Source organism: Salvia hispanica, chromosome 1, assembly GCF_023119035.1.
Source record: "Salvia hispanica cultivar TCC Black 2014 chromosome 1, UniMelb_Shisp_WGS_1.0, whole genome shotgun sequence".
In the NCBI taxonomy this organism is placed as follows: Eukaryota; Viridiplantae; Streptophyta; class Magnoliopsida; order Lamiales; family Lamiaceae; genus Salvia; species Salvia hispanica.
This window is the reverse complement of record NC_062965.1, coordinates 30156140-30175243: the sequence shown is the minus strand read 5'-3', so window position 1 is coordinate 30175243 and position 19104 is coordinate 30156140. Positions and strand designations below refer to the sequence as shown.

General features: G+C 35.5%; 2 protein-coding genes across 4 annotated transcripts; one reads left to right on the top strand and one right to left on the bottom strand.

The window, feature by feature from the left end:
- The first annotated feature begins 7509 nt into the window (after positions 1 to 7509).
- On the top strand, positions 7510 to 15802 carry LOC125201474 (zinc finger protein BRUTUS-like At1g74770). 3 transcript variants are annotated; one of them, XM_048099602.1, is made up of 14 exons: positions 7510 to 7808; positions 8364 to 8582; positions 8828 to 9022; positions 9090 to 9436; positions 9506 to 9734; positions 10129 to 11699; positions 11793 to 12008; positions 12091 to 12228; positions 12438 to 12672; positions 12775 to 12834; positions 13249 to 13320; positions 13405 to 14348; positions 15023 to 15131; positions 15210 to 15802. In XM_048099602.1, the coding sequence occupies exons 1-12, from the start codon at positions 7581 to 7583 to the stop codon at positions 13507 to 13509; spliced, it is 3615 nt and encodes a 1204-aa protein (XP_047955559.1). In that variant the 5' UTR covers positions 7510 to 7580; the 3' UTR covers positions 13510 to 14348; positions 15023 to 15131; positions 15210 to 15802. The 3 variants fall into 3 exon arrangements, with proteins under 3 accessions (XP_047955559.1, XP_047955560.1, XP_047955561.1); XM_048099603.1 differs by having other exon boundaries at positions 15020 to 15131; XM_048099604.1 differs by having other exon boundaries at positions 7682 to 7808; positions 8312 to 8582.
- Positions 14411 to 15527, bottom strand: LOC125201475 (LOB domain-containing protein 27-like). Its single transcript, XM_048099606.1, has 2 exons — positions 14782 to 15527; positions 14411 to 14646 (listed from the first exon to the last, which is right to left on the bottom strand). The coding sequence occupies exons 1-2, from the start codon at positions 15525 to 15527 to the stop codon at positions 14544 to 14546; spliced, it is 849 nt and encodes a 282-aa protein (XP_047955563.1). The 3' UTR covers positions 14411 to 14543.
- Positions 15803 to 19104: the final 3302 nt, after the last annotated feature.

The following is a 19104-nucleotide window of genomic DNA, read 5'->3' as shown; positions in this document are numbered from 1 at the left end:
TATCCTCAACTCAACACCGCCGCCCGCTCGCCACCGCTCAACCTGCACATAGGGAAAACACATGCAGGGCTGAGTACTTATAATCATACTTAGTGGGCTCATTGCCGAAAACAGTTTTATCACAATTATAGTTATCATGCCATTCTCAAGTGTCCATCGGGGTTTTAACTTTAGAAAGACCCGAGGCACCAAAATATCTTCTTTCTCAAATATCACGGTCGCGCAACCATTTTTCTCATAGACGTTTACCATATCCTCATTCTACATGACAAGGAATGCGGCCGCAATCCAGGTCACTAGACCGGCCAACCCGTACGCTGACTCTCGGTCTAACATTGGTGTACACTAACCCAAGTAGAGTTTGCGGCTCTACAAGGATCCGAATTCGATTATAACAATAGTGGCATAGCCACGAGGGATAGGCACGACAAAACAAATCAAGGCATGATAACACATATCTCATTCTCATCAATATCAGTTTAGGACAATGTCCTTATTTTAAAAGAAAGCCCACCTCGTCGGCTTAGCTCGAAAGTATTCTCTTCTCCTCGTTTATCACGCTGAGAGCGCGAAGTATCACCTTTAAATTAGGCGTATCACAAATCAGTTTCAATCATGGATCAATATTATGCATGATCTCACGTTTTCCCTTTTTCCCCTCGATTATTTTCAAAATCATTACTATCAAAATCAAAGTATGATTAACATACCATTTTTATTTAAATAATCATTCCAAAATCACCAATAATTCGTAACACGCATGAGTGTTCCACACACACAACACATGCACACGAACACAACAATTGTGCACGCCGATCGAGGCGTGCACACACACACACTCTCGGCCACACACACACACACATCCATGCATCGCAAAATTCACCAATTAAAACCCCTTTCACTCGTTCTAGATGCATGCGGATTCAAGAATACCGATTGATCGGTAGAAGAAGAGAAGATCAAAATTTAAAATACCTTTTTCAAAAGAACGAACGGTAGAAACAAGGAATTAGTCTTGATTCTTCAATAATCTCTTGAATTTCACTTGAATTCTTCTCAATTGATGAAGAAATCTTGAAGAAAACTTGAAGAAAATATGGAGAAAGTGGGAGAGAGATTTTCGAAATTGATGAGAGAGTGGGGCGCCGGTTTTTGATCTCTAGGGTTAGGGTTTCTCTCCTATTTATAGAGTCACAAATAATAATATCCAATAATTAAATAATTAGAGATTTGGGGAAGATTTGTTGGTTATAGGGGCCGAAAATTTGGAGGTGGTTAGGAGAGAATTTTCGAAATCTAGGCTATTAATTTAGCCTATGATTTAATTCAAATATTTCACGGAGTAGAATAATATATCACGGAGTAAGAATAAAATAATTAAATCTCCCCAAGTATAGCCAAAAGTGGCGTGATTTACTTCTCTCCACAAAGAATTAAATTCAAATCCTAATTTAATTAGGATATGGTAAGATTTTCTTAGATATGGCAAGATATGCTAGGATATTTTAGCATATTTATATTTATTCATGGAATAGAATAAGTAAGGAATCAATAAGATAACAAATAATTTCTCTCTCCCTTCTAGATGAGATTTTCGAAAATCTCATGAATATCAAAGATGGAAAATTCGAAAATTTCATGTAGGATTTATAGGGTATTTGGACTTTGGATTTAATTTGGATAATTATCCCAAACAAAATAATTAAATCCAAGAATAATATTATTTCTTCTCCAATAATCATGATGGCCGAAAATTCCACATGCTTTAATTAATGCTCCTATTAAATTCTCACTCATTCCTTAGGAAAATAATTCCCCACAATTATATTACTCCGCATCAAAAATTCACATATTCAGATCAATCATCTCTTCATTTCCACTCCATTTTCTCATCGTATTGACCTTTCAACGGTCACATCATTTTTTCACATCTTTGACTATTCAATAGCCATGTCAACATTTCAACAAGTTGACTATTCAACTCAATCAAAATTCTCATACGCAATTAGGTCACATAGACACTATGCAATTAATTCACATATCATAGCATTTAAGGCATTTAATGCAAAAATTTTATAACCCGAAAAATAGGGTTTGAAAAAGTGGGGCGTTACAATGCAGCTCTTGGATATTTTTTATATCTCACCTATTCTTTAAATTGTCTATACTTTGCACGGTACCACTATAATTAAATATTAATAGGAAACAAGTTTCACAAGCATATTTGCATCTAGTAAAAAACAACCTCAGTATAATCGCGTATATATATGATACATGCCAAGTAGACAAACGGTATAATTAAGGTAAAGAAAACATTTGATGATAGTGATAAGATGAAACCGAAGTAGAGTAATATGCAATGGTATGTGATAGTAGCATATTAAACAACAATGAATATTATGATAAGTCAGCGTGTATCTCCTACTCCGCCCATTTCCAAATCTGTATTCACGCCATATCCGGGAATCCTGCTAACAATCCTTTCCAAAGATTGAACGAAACCAGTTATTGCGCGTGAGAAACATCGGTAAGTAGACAACCACGCCAGTAAGAAATAGAGCCAGTACACACGTTGTGGGAGGATCAAAGCCAAGAAGAAAGAGACGAATACCGGCATATTAAAACTGTGGAAGCGCACTTGTAGAATACGAGGTTGAGTTATTCGAATAGAGAAAAAGGAGAAGAGGAGCAACACAGCACAAACTATCGAAAACCTAGGCCATGTTTTGAAGATACCAAAGGCATCCGAAATCCCATCATCCACCAAAGATTTAAGAATGTTGATTACCAACATTAAGCCAAATTTTATTTCCCATGAATACATTTTTTTTCTTTGCTTCTTTCTTTATGGATAAATACATGGGGTTTTTATGGTAAATATGGATACCGTTGGCATTCAATTTAATGGACTTTTTGTTGCTAAATACAGAAAATATGGTCTATTTTAATGTGTTTGAAATAGACCACCTTAAGGGATAACGGTGGATAACGGTTGGTCTGCGACCTTTTTAGCTTTTTGAATTTAATGCATGCTACATATTGTAAGGAAAATTTGGACAGCAACATGAAGGAAACAAACATACATTTTCCTACTTTGATTTTGGAGAAACCCCCAAAATACACTTAATAACTAAAACAATATGGCCCGGCTTCATAATCAGAGATTTTGACATTGGAAGACTCGAACTAATATTGATAATTGTAGGCTGTGTTTGGTACACAGAATTGGAGGTGTGGAATTGAAATTGAAGCCTTCAATTCCAAATCCAGTGTTTGGTATTATAAAAATGAGTGGATTTGAAATGAATTTCAATTCCACAATTTGAATTTCATATCAAAAGTAGTGGAATTCTAAATATTCACACACGCTACACACGTTTCACACACTACACATATTTCACACATTTCACACACTACACACATATCACATATTTCACACACTACACACATTTCACATTTTTCATACACTACACACATTTCACACAATACATACACTACACACATTTCACTCGCTACACACAGTATACACACTACAAACATTTCACACAATACACACACTACAAACATTTCACACAATACACACATTTCACATATTTCACACACTACACACATTTCACATATTTCACACACTACACACATTTCACATATTTCACACACTATATACATTTCACGCACTATACACATTTTACATATTTCACACACTACACACATTTCACATATTTCTCATATTTCACACACTACACACATTTTACATATTTCACACACTACACACACTACACACATTTCACACACTTCACACACTTAAAAAAAATTCACGCACTGCACATTTGAACTGTGTGAAATATGTGTAGTTTGTGAAGTGTATGTAGTGTGTGAAATGTGTGTAGTGTGTGAAGTGTGTGTAGTGTGTGAAATGTGTGATATGTGTGTAGTGTGAAATGTGTGAAATATGTGAAATGTGTGAAATATGTGAAATGTGTGAAATGTGTGTAGTGTGTGAAATATGTGAAATGTGTGAAATATGTTAGTATGTGAAATGTGTAGTGTGTGTAGTGTGTGAAATGTGTGAAGTGTGTGTAGTGCGTGTAGTGTGTGAAGTGTGTGAAATGAGTGTAGTGTGTGAAATGTGTGAAGTGTGTGTAGTGCGTGTAGTGTGTGAAGTGTGTGAAATGAGTGTAGTGTATGAAATGTGTGAAGTGTGTGTAGTGCGTGTAGTGTGTGAAGTGTGTGAAATGAGTGTAGTGTGTGAAATGTGTGAAGTGTGTGTAGTGTGTAATGTGTGAAGTGTGTGCAGTGTGCGGTATGTGTGTAGTGTGTGAAATGTGTGAAATATGTGAAATGTGCATAGTGTGTGAAGTGTGTGAAGTGTGTGAAATGTGTGTATTTATCAAACATGTCAATTCAATTTCATATCAATTCTCATTTTACCAAACATAGCATTTGGAATTGAATTATAATAATTTAATTCCAATTTCCCATAGAATTCCAATTCCAATTCCGCGCACCAAAACGGAGTGTATTTTTGGTTGCCGATGCTACCAAAAGCAACTATGACATTGGTGGTGAAAGTTGCAAATGAGATGAGATAATGAGAAAGAACAAATGAAAGAATGAGTGACAAAATCTACGGGCGTTGTCGGTAGAAGCAACTTTATATAAATGAAAATGCTCATATTTTTATGGGATAAACAAAATAGAAAGTGTACATATTTTTATGGGACAGTGGGAGTATCTTATTTATTTTAATTTGTTCTAGCTCGACCAATTTAATTTCAATTAAATATTATAATAAAATTCTAAAAAGTGCATTTATATTAAAAATATCTTTATCTTAAACATAAAATTAAAATAATAATCGACATTTCATAATTTAAATGCTATATAAATTACAATTTGTTAAAAATGATAAACAAAAAACTGTAATATTTGGAGAAATAAGTTTTTTTTTAAAAAAAATTTTCTAATTAAAAAAAAAATTCCAACGGATATAAAACGATGCCCACTCTGGGGTGAGTGGATGTCACAACCAGCCCACATGTCCGATAGGGTGAGCAGCGGGCACTCTCCGTGATGGATGGCTCGTGGCAGTGCAAACCGTGCAATGGCGTTCCGATGGGATGAAACAGCTCGACCCATCAGTAGTTGCTGATGCTCTAAGTCACCGCTCCAGTGGGAACTCAGTATCCCTGTCAATTTATATCTACTCGTGTGAATTGGTTGTTGCACCATTACCATTTTGATTTAGTAATTGCAAAATAGTGGAAGCCCAACTACCTAATTAATTACTGATTCAATATATGTTGGAGAAGTCAGTAACACTAAAAGAAGTCAGCAAAATTAAAAGAGATTCCAAAAGTAAATATTCTGTCATTTTAGACGTTGGTCTCTATGTCTCTGCTACTTATTTCTATTCTTTCTTTAGATTTTTTATATTCTTCTATTTAATTCAATTTGGTGAATACATAATTACATTTATGTATATTTGGGGATAATTACTTAGTTCTCAGTTCCCACAATAGAAAATATGGAAAAATATTGGTGGTAGGAACAGCTAGCCACAGCCTCTCCCATGAATATTAATATAAAAAATTGTCAAGGTCAAGTGCTCTAATTCTAAATAGAAGTCTATTAGTATTTCAATTAATTATGAACCCCAGTGTTAACCAAAACATGATGCAATCGAAAATAATAAAATTAAACTTCATTATATTGTTTTACTAATATTCTTTAATACTCCATATTGTTTTAATATTTTAACATCTATTTATCTAAATTTTGCTTTCGTAGTTGACTAAACATGATATTAATATGTTACACTAACAACTTAATCAAGTTAATAACTTGATTTTAGGAGTATATGTTATAATAACACATCGTGTCAGTTATTTTGCCATACATATATGTGCATTGCACAACAGTTCATTACATATTTGACATTACCACTTCGTAATGCACACGCAAACTAATGCGTCATTTCTGATAACATTATCACTTCAGTTCGCAAGATTATATCTTATTATTAAATTTGTATTAAATATATTTGGTTAATATGATTGAATTTTACTCCTATAATTTAATCCTAGATGGATAGTCATATAATAAATAGTTATAGTCAACCTCGTCCTACCAAATAATCTCACAATTTAATAGTATTAGATTATATATTGCTTCTATTTTATCTAGGAAACAAACTACACATTAAAGTTCCCACGAGCATTCTATTTTATCTAGGAAACAAACTACACATTAAAGTTCCCACGAGCATTCACATCCGTGGATTTTGGGGGAGTTGCGACACACGAAGGGGCGTGGCAAGCATCCCCTTACGCCTTGGGAGGACGGTGACAGTGGCAGGGTGAGGTGACAAGCCTGGAGAGGAGCACGGCTCGTGCAACTGTATTTTTTTTTTAGAAGAAGGAAGAAGAAAGTGTGTTGTGTTTTGTTAATTCTTTTAATCCCTAATTATGGTTTCCTTAATTAGTTCTTTAATTTCTCTGATTTCTCTAATTAATGAATTCAGAATTCTTAATTAGTGTTTCCTTAAATGAATTCTTTAATTGATAAAATTTGGTGAAATTCTTTAATTAATGAATATTGTATAAATAGAAAAGGTATGGGGAGAAGACTATTGTGGAAGATATGATTTGACGCAGAAAAAAGAAGGAAATTATATAACACGAGGACGTCCAATGTGAAAGCTCTACATTAAATTTTGTCAACTACGAAAATCAACTTGTCTCTACAAAACACGACACTTGGGTGAAGACGTCAACTTAACTAAATATTAGTACATGCACACATCATCTCATATTAATCGCAATTAAGTTAACGCAAATTTAGCATTCTCCCTCCGTCCCGGGGAAGATGACCCTTTTCTTGGGCGGCACGGGATTTTATGCAACTTTATTTTGTGTGTTAAGTGAAGAGAGTAAAGTAAGAGAGAGATAAAGTAGAAATAAAGGAGTTTCCATTTTTAGTAATGAATCATCTTGATTGGGACAAACTAAAAAAGAAAGTGGATCATCTTCAATGGGACGGAGGGAGTATTTAATTTAAGATGGCATATTTAAAATAGCGTTCTTCAGCCCTAGCAATGGACAAAATCAAATACGAAAGCGAAGCGTGTAAGCGTGAAGACGGCACGTGCCAATCGTGCGCCAATCACACACACGTGTCAATGCAAACCGGCGGCGTGAACTGCACCGCTTGATTTGTTATTTAATCCGCTGCGAGACTGTGGAATGGAGGCTCGCCTGCACCATTTCTGACATACACGTGGCAGGGGCAGATTGGCCACACCAACCCGCCAAAAGGTGCAATTTTTTTATTTTATTTTTATGATTCATATAAACAATCAAAGTTCTAAAACTCAATAATAAAATATTATGCATCATAAGCCAAAAAGGTGGTAGTTAAAACGTCGTGGTCAACCGAATTTTTAAAAACTTCATTTATAAACTAAGCGATTTAAATAATACTGTTGATGAAAGCCATTAAATTGCAGCTGAATCCAACTCCCCCTTTTGGTCAATTGATGAAAGGTGGTGGTCTCGGCGGCGGCGGCGGCGTATTGTCGTTAAATGGGCGGCGAGGAGGAATGGCCGGAGCCTTCAGTTGCCGGAGTTAGATTGGTTGACGCGCCAATTCTTTTCTTTGTCGTCACTCACAAGGCTTTCCGCGCGGAGCTCGATGCCGTCCGCCGTGTGGCGGCGGAGGCCGCCGAGGGCGGCGAAGTCATCGTTGAGCTTAGTCGGAGGCTCGAGTTTTTGAAGCTTGTGTATGACTACCACAGTGTTGCGGAAGACGAGGTTTGACTCATTTTCTAACTGATTTTGATTTTACTAAATATTAGTAGTAACATTAATGCTTTTCAATCGAGTTAGGAAATTTTCAGTTGTTGGATATTCTCGATTTCTAAGGTTAGCAATATTTAATATGTTGACTAAATTGTGGAGAAGAAGAGGGAGAAATTTTATGCGTATAAAACTTGAGATTTGCTTGTGATGAATCAAACTGAGACGATTTTGTTGTGGAAACTTGGCTGCATATAACTTGTATGACACATTGACACAAAAGAAACAACTATTAGGACAACTTAGTGACAGATTGTGACAGCAGCATCGTCTAACCTGGGCTAAAGGATCCTCTGTTTTACGTTGTGTAAACTGTCTAGAAAGTCTATGCCGTATTTATGTTGTTCAAGGTAGTCCCATATTCATGTACTCATTAGTACATTTTCTTGTTATTTGCTTTTTTGGTTATATCCCTTGAGAAACTTCAGCTTTGATATTATTTCTGCTGATTTTTGCAGATTCACCGTGTGTCAATGACTCAAAATTGCAAATCTAATTCTTAAATAACAGGTTATCTTTCTGGCATTAGATTCTCAAGTTAAGAATGTAGTACGGACATATTCCCTTGAACATAGCTCTATTGATGATGGCTTCAGTTGCATCTTCAACTACTTGGATCTCTTGATAAGCAAAGAAGACGATGCATCTCAGATGTTTCAAGATCTTATTTCTTCGATTGGTACTGTGCAGACCATGATTTGTCATCACATGCATAAAGAAGAGGAGCAGGTACTTCTTCAATTTTTAAAAATATATTTATTCTAGCGGTCTTCTAGTCGTTTATTTGTTATTCAAATGACTTTACGTTAATTTTCTTTAATGACTTAATCATGGAACGAAAGTGATAAAGTCTTGAGCGTTGGAGAACTGCTCACTTCTGAAGGCCTAAAACAAAGAGTTGAATTTACAAAATTGAATGGGTTGGTAGATCTGAGTATTCATTGTTTATTTGCGTATTATTCATGTTGACGCAGGTTTTTCCTTTGCTGATTGAGAAATGCTCGGTCGAAGAGCAGTCTCACCTCGTCTGGCAGTATATGTGCACTGTTCCCACTATACTACTGGAGGAATTTTTACCATGGACTACTCGTTATCTTAGTTCAGATGAAAAACTAGATGTCCAACATTGCATAAAGCTTATTGTGCCTAATGAAAGACTACTTCAAGAGGTATATCCCAATCTAAAATTATCAAGCAATGTCGTTAAGTATCTGAAATTGATAATGAACTCCACAGGTAATCATTTCCTGGATTCAGCACGAGAGTTCTTTGCTGGGTGCCAACAGCATATATGGAAAGAGGCATCAACTTCTAACTGGACTATCCAATAGGGACATACATAAGCTGTATCCACTTCAGATTTCCTCTGACCAAGAACAGCAATTCAAGAAAGCATGTTTGATCCATAAGAGTTATGTGGAGGAACCCGTCAAAGGTATTCATATTTGGCATGCTGCGCTGCGGAGAGATCTCAATCAAATTCTTGACGAATTGTTCCATTTAATGAGCTCAAACTGTTCCTCAAGTGTGTCTTCAGTTTTTGTCCAGCTCAAATTCATTGTAGATGTCTTGATCTTCTATAGGTAACCATGATTGGTAATTTTCAATTTTTGCTTCAACTCTCCAACCTAATTTTAAATTATTTGATGCAGCAATTCTTTGGACAAAATATTCTGTAATTTTTCAACTCTTGAAGCTGAGAATAGCAAATCTCCGTGCAATCCACTCATAGATGAATGCCAGATTAAAGTTCTCCGAAGGTTGCTGCTCTATGAATCTCAAGGTTCGACACAACTAGAAAACTCTGTGGAGATGCTTTATCAGGAACTGAAATCCCTTGTAAGAGGGCTGGGCAAAAACTTGATGCTTCTTGAAACTGAGGTAAAATTTGCAGTATGTTAATGCTCACTAGGTCATTATTTTAAAAGTTTTTTATGTTCTAGTCTTATACATCATGAATAACAATCTAGGAAATGCTGGTAAGGTTACATTTTTGTGAAGCATCTTGAAAAGTTTTTGTAGGGAATTGTGTGAATGTGAAAATGAAGTAAAGCACAGATATTCATAAACATGATAAGTCTATTTAAACGGTCTACCAGACAGCTACAGATTTAGTCCATTGACTAGAATACAAATTTGAGTATAGCTTTCATGCATTTAAGCACAGACAATTAACTCTTTTATTGGCTTCTTTCGGTGGTTTGCTTTTAAGTTTCTTCCTGTTTAGAAGTAAGTTATGTTGCTTCAGTAACTATATTCTTCAGTTATTTTCCAGGTTTTCCCATCCATTACCACAAGTTGCACCATTGAAATGCAAATGTGGTTGCTCCAGGCATGCCTTTATATGATGCCACTCGGGCTGCTAAGGTGCACTGTTACTTGGTTCTCGTCTCATTTAACTGAGAACCAGACAAAATCTATTATAAAGAAAGTAGAGATCGGATGTCCAGCAATAAGTAAAACCTTTACTTCTCTACTATGTGAATGGGTCCACATTGGTTATTCGGGTAAATTCTCAGCTGAAAAATTTAGGAAAAATCTGGAAGAAATGTTCAATGGCAGAAGCTTCTACTTAACTGAGCAAAATAGACAGAAAACTATTTTCTCTGATTGGATGTTCAACCCAAATACAACAACAAAGATAAAGATGTGTGCTGACTTCCCGTCTTCTCCTGTCTCTGAGGAAACAGGAGAACATGATATATTTAATCCAAGTGAGATGAACATCCGCATATTCTTTTCTCAGAAGTTCAAAAGAATGCCACCACTTCACAGAAATCTTGTGGAGGCTGACCATGCTACTTCCTCGACTCTCAAATCTAGGCCCATGGATGCTGTTTTTTATTTCCATAGAGGTCTAATAAAAGATCTGGAGTACCTTGTCAGCTTATCAGCTAAGCTGGCTGCAGATGCCGGATTTCTCACTGAGTTTAAGAAGCGCTTCAAGCTTTTGCGAACCATCTATCAAATTCATAGTGACTCGGAAGATGACATTGCTTTTCCAGCTCTGGAATCAAAGGGAGCACTTCGAAATATAAGCCACTCCTACAGCATCGACCATAAGTTGGAATTCAAATATTTCACAAAAACTTCCATAATCCTGGAGGAGATATCTGAATTGCATGATCAGCTTGGAAGCAATGAGACTAGAGCGCGGCTGGATAAGTTGTTTCTGGAAGTCCATCATACTTGCCTGTCTATGTGTAAGGTACTATGTGATCACATGTATCGTGAAGAAGTTGAGATTTTTCCTTTGTTTAGTGAAAGCTTCTCCATTGATGAAGAAGAAAAGATCATAGGCCATATGCTAGGGAGGACGAGAGCAGAGATGCTGAAGACAGTAATAACCTGGCTAATGGCACATCTAACTTCTGTTGAACAGCATGCCATGATGTCTATATGGCTCAAGGTTGCTAGAAACACGAAGTTCGATGAATGGCTACGAGAATGGTGGGAGGGTATGGCTGAACATACCGTATCCGCAGTGGAAGAGGGATCTGGACCTCCTGATGACCCCCTGGAAGTTGTGTCGATGTATCTGCTGAAGGATGGTGCTCAAATGAAAATAGGTCATAACAGAGAGACCAGCGGAGGGAAGGATGAATTCCAGTCTCAAGATATAAGCCTATATCAAGAGGAGACTGACAAAAAGAAACTCAATGGAGCCGACACGATATGCCATGATGTAGCAGAGGTAACTAGTACAGCATGTAACAAATTGAGCCACAAGGAGCACCCTCTAAGCATGAATCAGGAGGAGCTGGATGCAGCACTAAGAAGGGTATCTCAGGACCCTAATCTGGATTCTCGAGAGAAAACATATTTAATGCAGAATTTGCAAGTGAGGTAATGATGAAAAAACAAACCACTACAGTTTTAGTCTCTCAGATGATTAACTTTGCTGTTATGTACTGAAATCTCTTGTTTTTCTAATTACAGCCAGTGGACTATAATGCAAAAGATGCACAGCCAGGCTTCTGTGGGGAATCACGAGGGAGATATCCCAGGTCAAAGTCCTTCTTATCGAGATCCTCTTGGAGTAATTTTTGGTTGCAAGCACTATAAGAGAAACTGTAAGCTTCTCACTCCATGTTGCGATAAGCTCTACACGTGCATACGTTGCCATGATGACCAAACAAACCATTCAGTGGACAGGTTAGACTAACATAAACCAAGTTGCTGCTCGAATTATTTCTCTCTCTGACGTGCAAACTCATTTTACTATTTCTTGCTGCAGAAAAGCTATAACGAAAATGATGTGCATGAAATGTATGGTAATTCAGCCAATTGGGCAGAAATGTATGAGCCAATTTTGCAATGGCTTCTCCATGGGAAGATACTATTGCAGGATTTGCAAATTGTTTGATGATGGACGGTTAGTAGATTATGCGTATCCAATTCTGAGCTTCTGAGCTTCATAGTCCTCTCCCTTGTCTTAATAAAGTTCTAAGGTCTATGATCATTGTTCTCATTAAAGATAATTGGGCTTTAAGTTACATAGTTAACAAAGATGCTCTGATTTCAGAATGAAATGCAATTTCTAGGTATATCTTACTGAGCAATCCTAACAGATATTTTGGACAGGCAAATATACCATTGCCCTTACTGCAACTTGTGCCGGGTTGGGAGGGGACTGGGTGTTGATTATTTCCACTGTATGAAATGCAATGCTTGTATGGGGAAGGGTCTCGTTGTACATATATGTAGAGAGAAGTGCCTGGAGGATAACTGCCCTATTTGCCATGAATATATTTTTACGTCAAACTCTCCGGTCAAGGCACTTCAATGTGGTCATTTGATGCATTCATCTTGTTTTCAGGTATCCCCATCCTCTAGAATTTATCTTGTATTATGAGGTCATGATTATTTTTTTTTCTTGCAAAATTTGACATCTTATTCCTTTTTATCCCCTGCTGTTTAGGTCTACACTTGCTCTCACTATACTTGCCCGATCTGTAGCAAGTCACTTGGTGACATGCAGGTTAGTTTATGGAGTACTTTATATTTCTTTCTTTTTATTGTTCCAGTCGTTTCTGTGATTCTGTGAAAGTACATATTAATGTGGAGTATATATTTGTAGTTGCAAATGCACAGTTAATAAGATTTTCTGCTCTAGCTATTTCACTCCCCTAATTATAAGTAACAATATGCAGACTTTATGATCCGTTATGTGTCTTGAGTTCAAAAGGCTTCCAGTTTTTTCTACAAAGGGCATCTTCACTATATAAACACTGACTTTACTCCTTTGATCCGGAAACTAAAACCTATTTCCAAACTAATCAGAAAGGCACCTGCAGTTCTTCAGCAAAATTAAATTAAGACGAGTGCCTTGTTTCACAGTTCTTCTTGTTTGAATCTATGCAATAATTTACTGGTGATCAAAGAATCATTACAGGTGTACTTCCGGATGTTAGACGCTCTGTTATCAGAACAAAAAATCCCAGAAGGGAATTCTGGTCAGACTCAGGTGTGCTAATTTATGATTATTAAATTTGAAATAAAGATTTGCAAGTAAAAATGATTAAAACATGTCTGCCCAACGAATATGCAGCTTATATTATGCAATGACTGTGAACAAAGAGGAACAACCTCATTTCATTGGCTTCACCACAACAAGTGCTCATATTGTGGTTCGTACAACACGAGGATTATCTGACTTGAAAACCTGGAAAGTTTGTATGTACACATTACTAGATGTAGATATATTTCCTTTACGATTTATGCAACTGGTAAAAACAATTGCAATTTTCAGAAGGTGAAGTTATTTTAAGCTACTCCATCACCATGTTCCCTCTAGTAGAGAGGCTTTGGTAAAACAACCGATTGTAGGATTCTGTACTTAAGCTCAATCAATGAATAAATGATGATTTCCAGATGCATTATTCTGAAATATTTCAGAAAGTAAAATATCCTGAGTCAAGGACATTATCTGTTGGTATTTTTAATTTTCTAGCAAATATTTCTCTGAAGTGTTGAAGGATACTGTGATACTTGTGGCTATGTCAAATAGTTGGATGTGTATATTTTATGATATAATCACATGAAAAACACATTAATGTATTTCAGAATTCGAGGTTACAGTGTAATGACTCTGATGAGGCTAATTTTTCAAAATTGTACACAAGTTGTCTGATTTCTCTTAGCTATAAGATCTTATATATTTGTATGATGATTTTTTTTTTCAAATCTCATATCATAGTACACTTTGACCGATTTGATCATCAATACCTTTCACCCGGTCTGTCAAAATTATCCAAGACAGATGAAGTATTGAACTTACCTTGCACTTTTTTCCTCTCTTTCATTAAGGTCACCCGTTGCACCAATTATAATGGGTTGACATGACTTCTTATGTATTCAGTTGAAACACAAATTACTGGGATTTTATAGTCTTTTACTGTATTACAGTTTTTCATCTTGTAATCAGACTGAAAAGGGTAACTCATGAGGCAGGCTGATGAGGACGTATGAGGTTACGACTCAAATCAAATTGAGGTGAGAATTTAGTTTTCTTGAAGAAAACTGCTACTACTTCTTCATTGCATATGAAAATGTACACTTAGAGAATAGAGAAAACAGTAAAATGTACTATTGATGCTTACTTTATGAAAGTTGTGTGTGATTGAGAAAATAAATATGGCTTCCAATCGGCCAAGCCTCTTTCCTTGAATTACCACCATTTTGATGTTATTAGTTGAAGCTTGTAAGGCTAAAGCATGCTGCAGCGTTCTTCAGTTCATTCTCTGCCATGTGCTCGTCAGACTGTGTGCAATCTCTAACCGACGAGTCCAAACTGCATGTTAGGTTGAAGCTTCAGTATTAGTGATAGAATATGACCAAAAAACTAGTATCAAGCTTCGGAGAGTTTACTGTTGAAGGTAATGAGATATCTGAATAACAATGCGTGTTTGTCTAGGGATTAAGGTACCTGGATTCGTATACTTCCTTGGGGCCAACGTAAGATTGCCTGTCATCAATATTATCAAAAAATGAATACATCTCATTGTAGTCTTGTGGGACATTAGGCATAGTTTGTGAAGTAGTCATGTGTGATTGCATCACAATTGAATTGATATTGTTGTGGTAGTCGTTGTTGTTGTTGCTATAGCTACACGTCTTTTGCATCAACAACGAATCAACATTGACATTGACATTGTTGGAACCAGAAGAGGCTTGTGTTGCCACAAGGTTATTATACTCTGATTGGCCGTCTTGCTGGACAAGCGCGGCCATGGCCGTGTTCCCAGGAGGCGCCATGCCTAACTGCAATTGTGAGAGGTAATCATCTCCTGGCGACGTGTCTTGTTGTTGTTGTTGTTGTTGTTGCTGCTGGCGATAGTAAAATAATTGTTGCAGGACTGCATGGAGTTCCTCCTCAGCTAGCTGAACCTGAGAAGCGAGATTCTGAACTTCGACCAAGCATCCGTAGACGGGGTTCCTCTCACGCATTGCAGCGTGGAATTTGACGGACTTGATGGCCATGAGTCTCTGATCAGGGTGGAGCTCCTTGAGCAGTTTCTGTATGTGTTTGACGCCGAACAGCCTGTGAACACTTTGGAACACGTGAGGTTGATCGGCTGGGAAGAAGGGTGCAAGGAGGCATTGGGGGGTGCACCTCCGCCTCTGGAACTTGCACGCTGCGCAAGCCTGCCCGCTGCCACTTCTCAGGGTCATCGGTCCTCAGAATCGAAGCATGATTCAAGGAATGGCAATGGTGTCCTGTTCTCAATGGCAGAGTGATGATGATGTGCAAGTGTTTTGTGTGTTGGGAGTTTGGTAAAAGACTTAGTAAATTTTGCGAAAATGAAGGAAGTGTTTGTTTGAAATGTAGGGACAAGTGGAGGTTTATTAGGAGAATATGGATTTCCTAAAATTAAGGGGTCATGCTATTTCTAGTGGCTAAGCCCGGTTTTGTTGGTTAAGTGAAAGTCAAGTGTTGTTTTAGTATATTTTCAATTTTGAATTTCGATCTTATCATGTTACAAAATGTGTGTACAAATATATAATCATTTTCAAATCGAGTTATTGGCTATTTAATTCAAAATTTAATAACCGCTATTAGGGTAGTTAATAACTTAATAGCATTATAAATGAATTTGTTTTCCTCTCAGCCAGTTACCAATTTTAACTTTTGAATAAATTTCAGTTTTCATGCATCATCAATTGGGGTTACTGGGTTACAATGTCGTGACATTTTTCAAACAAGAAAAATAAAACTCATTCATCTAAATGAAAATTCAGACTCGGAACTTAAATCTATTTTATCCTAGGGTAGTGATAAATTAACACAAATTGTGTATGCAAAACTGGATATTTTGGGTATTTAACATTTATAATATATTAATGATGATTAATTAATTTAAGGTATTATAGTACATTATTACCCTTTTATGACCATTGAGAAAAAAAATAAGTATTCCATAATCAACATTTTACATTTTAGGAAATGGTTTACTACATCTTCCTAATCAATGCATTATTTCATTCTTCCATTATCAAGAATGACTATTTCATCTGCAAAGTAATTATCGTTTGAATGGTAATAAGCAATTGCAGTAAAAAAAACTATGAGAGAGAAGGATAGGGCACGTGATGTTTGATTCATATGAGTATACGATAGGGTTTAGCCCATCAAAGGAATTATTTGAGAGAAAGAGGCGTGAATTTGTAGAGATAAAAGGAGAACCACCCTAGTTGAAGTTCTAGGGGGTGTTGAGAGAATGAGATTAATATTTTAATTCTTCGTTCGGCTTGATAATAATAAAGACTTCACACATATTTATAATATGTGTAATATGTGTGCTACAAAAAGATCTCTATAAACTAGGAAAGCAAATTAAATCCTAATCACTATGGAAAGTAAATAAAATCATAACAACTAAATAGTAATATTGATACATAAATAAGTTAAATAAATACACGGAGATAATATCAGCTCCGTTTCGGAATAAAATAGAATATCGGGTCCCTATCCGTATATTTCTTCATTACATTTTCTTTATCAAACAACTCTATCACATAACTCTCTTCCCTCTATCACGCAAATCATATAAGTTGTTTTTTTCTATCCATATATATAAACATGCGTGCATTGTGACCACAAATTACAAGAAAATTAATAGATTAATGCAATTTTAGAGCTTAATCTTATACATAAGTGTTTGGTACTCCCCCTATTAATGCCCAAGTACTACAATGATCATACTTATCTAAGACTTAATTTCTAGATGTTTTAATTACGGCTTATGATTGGGTGGTTTAGATTAGTATGATTTGGTGTCACTGTGCAAACTGTTACAATCTGAAGTCATTTAACTGAAGATTAATGCTATACACTTTGATTGAGAAAGAACCCGTGTACGTATAACTAGATGGTTATTTCAAATGTTGAACGAAAAAATTATATAATTTAGATTTTAAGTACTTGTTATTGAAAAGACCAAAACTAAGCAAAGCAAAAAATATAAATAAGTAACTTAAAATTAAATATTTCAATAACATAAAAGACCAACATCTGGAAATGAGAAATGAAACAAACCCTAAACATAAAAAAAAGTTATTTTAATCTATGTTTATTAGTATTTAGATATTTGCAAGATTGCCGGCCTCTTCACCTCCACGTGCCAGTTCAACCTCCTCCATGTCGCAAACTATAGCATAGAGTTTCTTGAGAGGCTGATCATCAAGCAACATGCCTTTTATTTCTTCCGTCTTAAATCCAACAAGCATCCGCTCAAATAAGGTACGGACCTCCTTCTTCAAATGGATGCTTCCCTCTCTTTCGCTAACATATAGTGTCTCTAATTTGTCCTTTGAAGGGGACGACAATGAGAGCCTTTTAGCTCTCATCACATTTTTCTTTGATGTTAGTGTTTTAGTGCAAGACATTAGTGAAGACAGGATCAATGTTGTGTTGTTTGAAAAATGAAATGTAAGGTTTCATTTATAGTATATAAGTTACAAGTTCTTAAAAAATGGAAATATTGTGTAATTGAATAATTGATACTAATATGAAAATTTGTAGGGCCTAATTTATCGGGTCAGTAATAATCATGATTTCAATCAATTTGGGATACAAATTGATATGGATTTCTCTAATACATAAACCAATATAACGATGTACGAATTTGGAGTATTTTATTCTTGTCAATCAATATTTGGAGTGGCGAAAATCTTTATTTTGCTACGTATTTTGTTCTAAATGGAATATTTATTCTTGTCAATCAATATAAAAATGCACGATTTTGCGATGGTGATTAGTTGAGATTGATAGTAACTGACAGTTCATCAATTACACTGAAATATTGTAAAGATGAATAGTATTCCCTCTGTCCTATTCAGTTGTTCACATTCTTAAGTGTTATTAGATTTTAGGAGGAACTGTTACGTGGAGAATATAGAAAGAAAAAAGTAGTTAAATATTTTAATAAGACGTGACGAGTTTTTTAATTTAACGGTACTTAGCTGAAATAAGTTTAAAATTTTCATTGATTTTTTAAGAGTTAGCAAAACAAAAATCGGCTGCCATATTTAATTGCCTCTAGTTTAGGGGATTTCTCTATTACCTTAGTTGACTTTTAACTTTACAATTATAACAAAATTCTTAATTACCTCAAATCTTCAATTAACTCCATGTATATTAATACATGATTTAGTTTTACAAATATAACACAAAGGGCATTTAAGTAAAGAAATAAGAATTAATAACCAAACCGGTTTAAATAAAAACGGTTTAAAATATAAGGGTAAATTGTATGTGCAACTTTTGTTAATTTATCATAATAGACACATCCATATGTAGAAATAGAACCATAATACTCTACTTAACAATGTTATAAAACATAAAATAGGAGACGCAATATTTTGATTATTATGTAAAATAACTTATTAACATCCACTGAAATTTTACAAGGGTAGGGGAAGACGGATGTCTTGTATAAACTCAAATTTCGAGACAAGTCACTAAACATTGGCGGAAAAATGAATTTAGGCTTGAAGATGTTGTGCTGCTCGTAAAAAGAATTGTATATTCCAATATAATAAGGATTATTTTCAGTTATCAGTTGCACCATTATAAATTTTAACATAGTACTAAATTTAATTCAATTCGATTTACGATATACTAATATTGAATTTACTTAATTATAACGATAGTAAGCAGAGTAGTATAAATGAACATATGCAAGATTAGATTTTGTTAAAATTCTAAAAAAAAAAAAGAACAAATTCGATTATATGATAAGTGAAAATA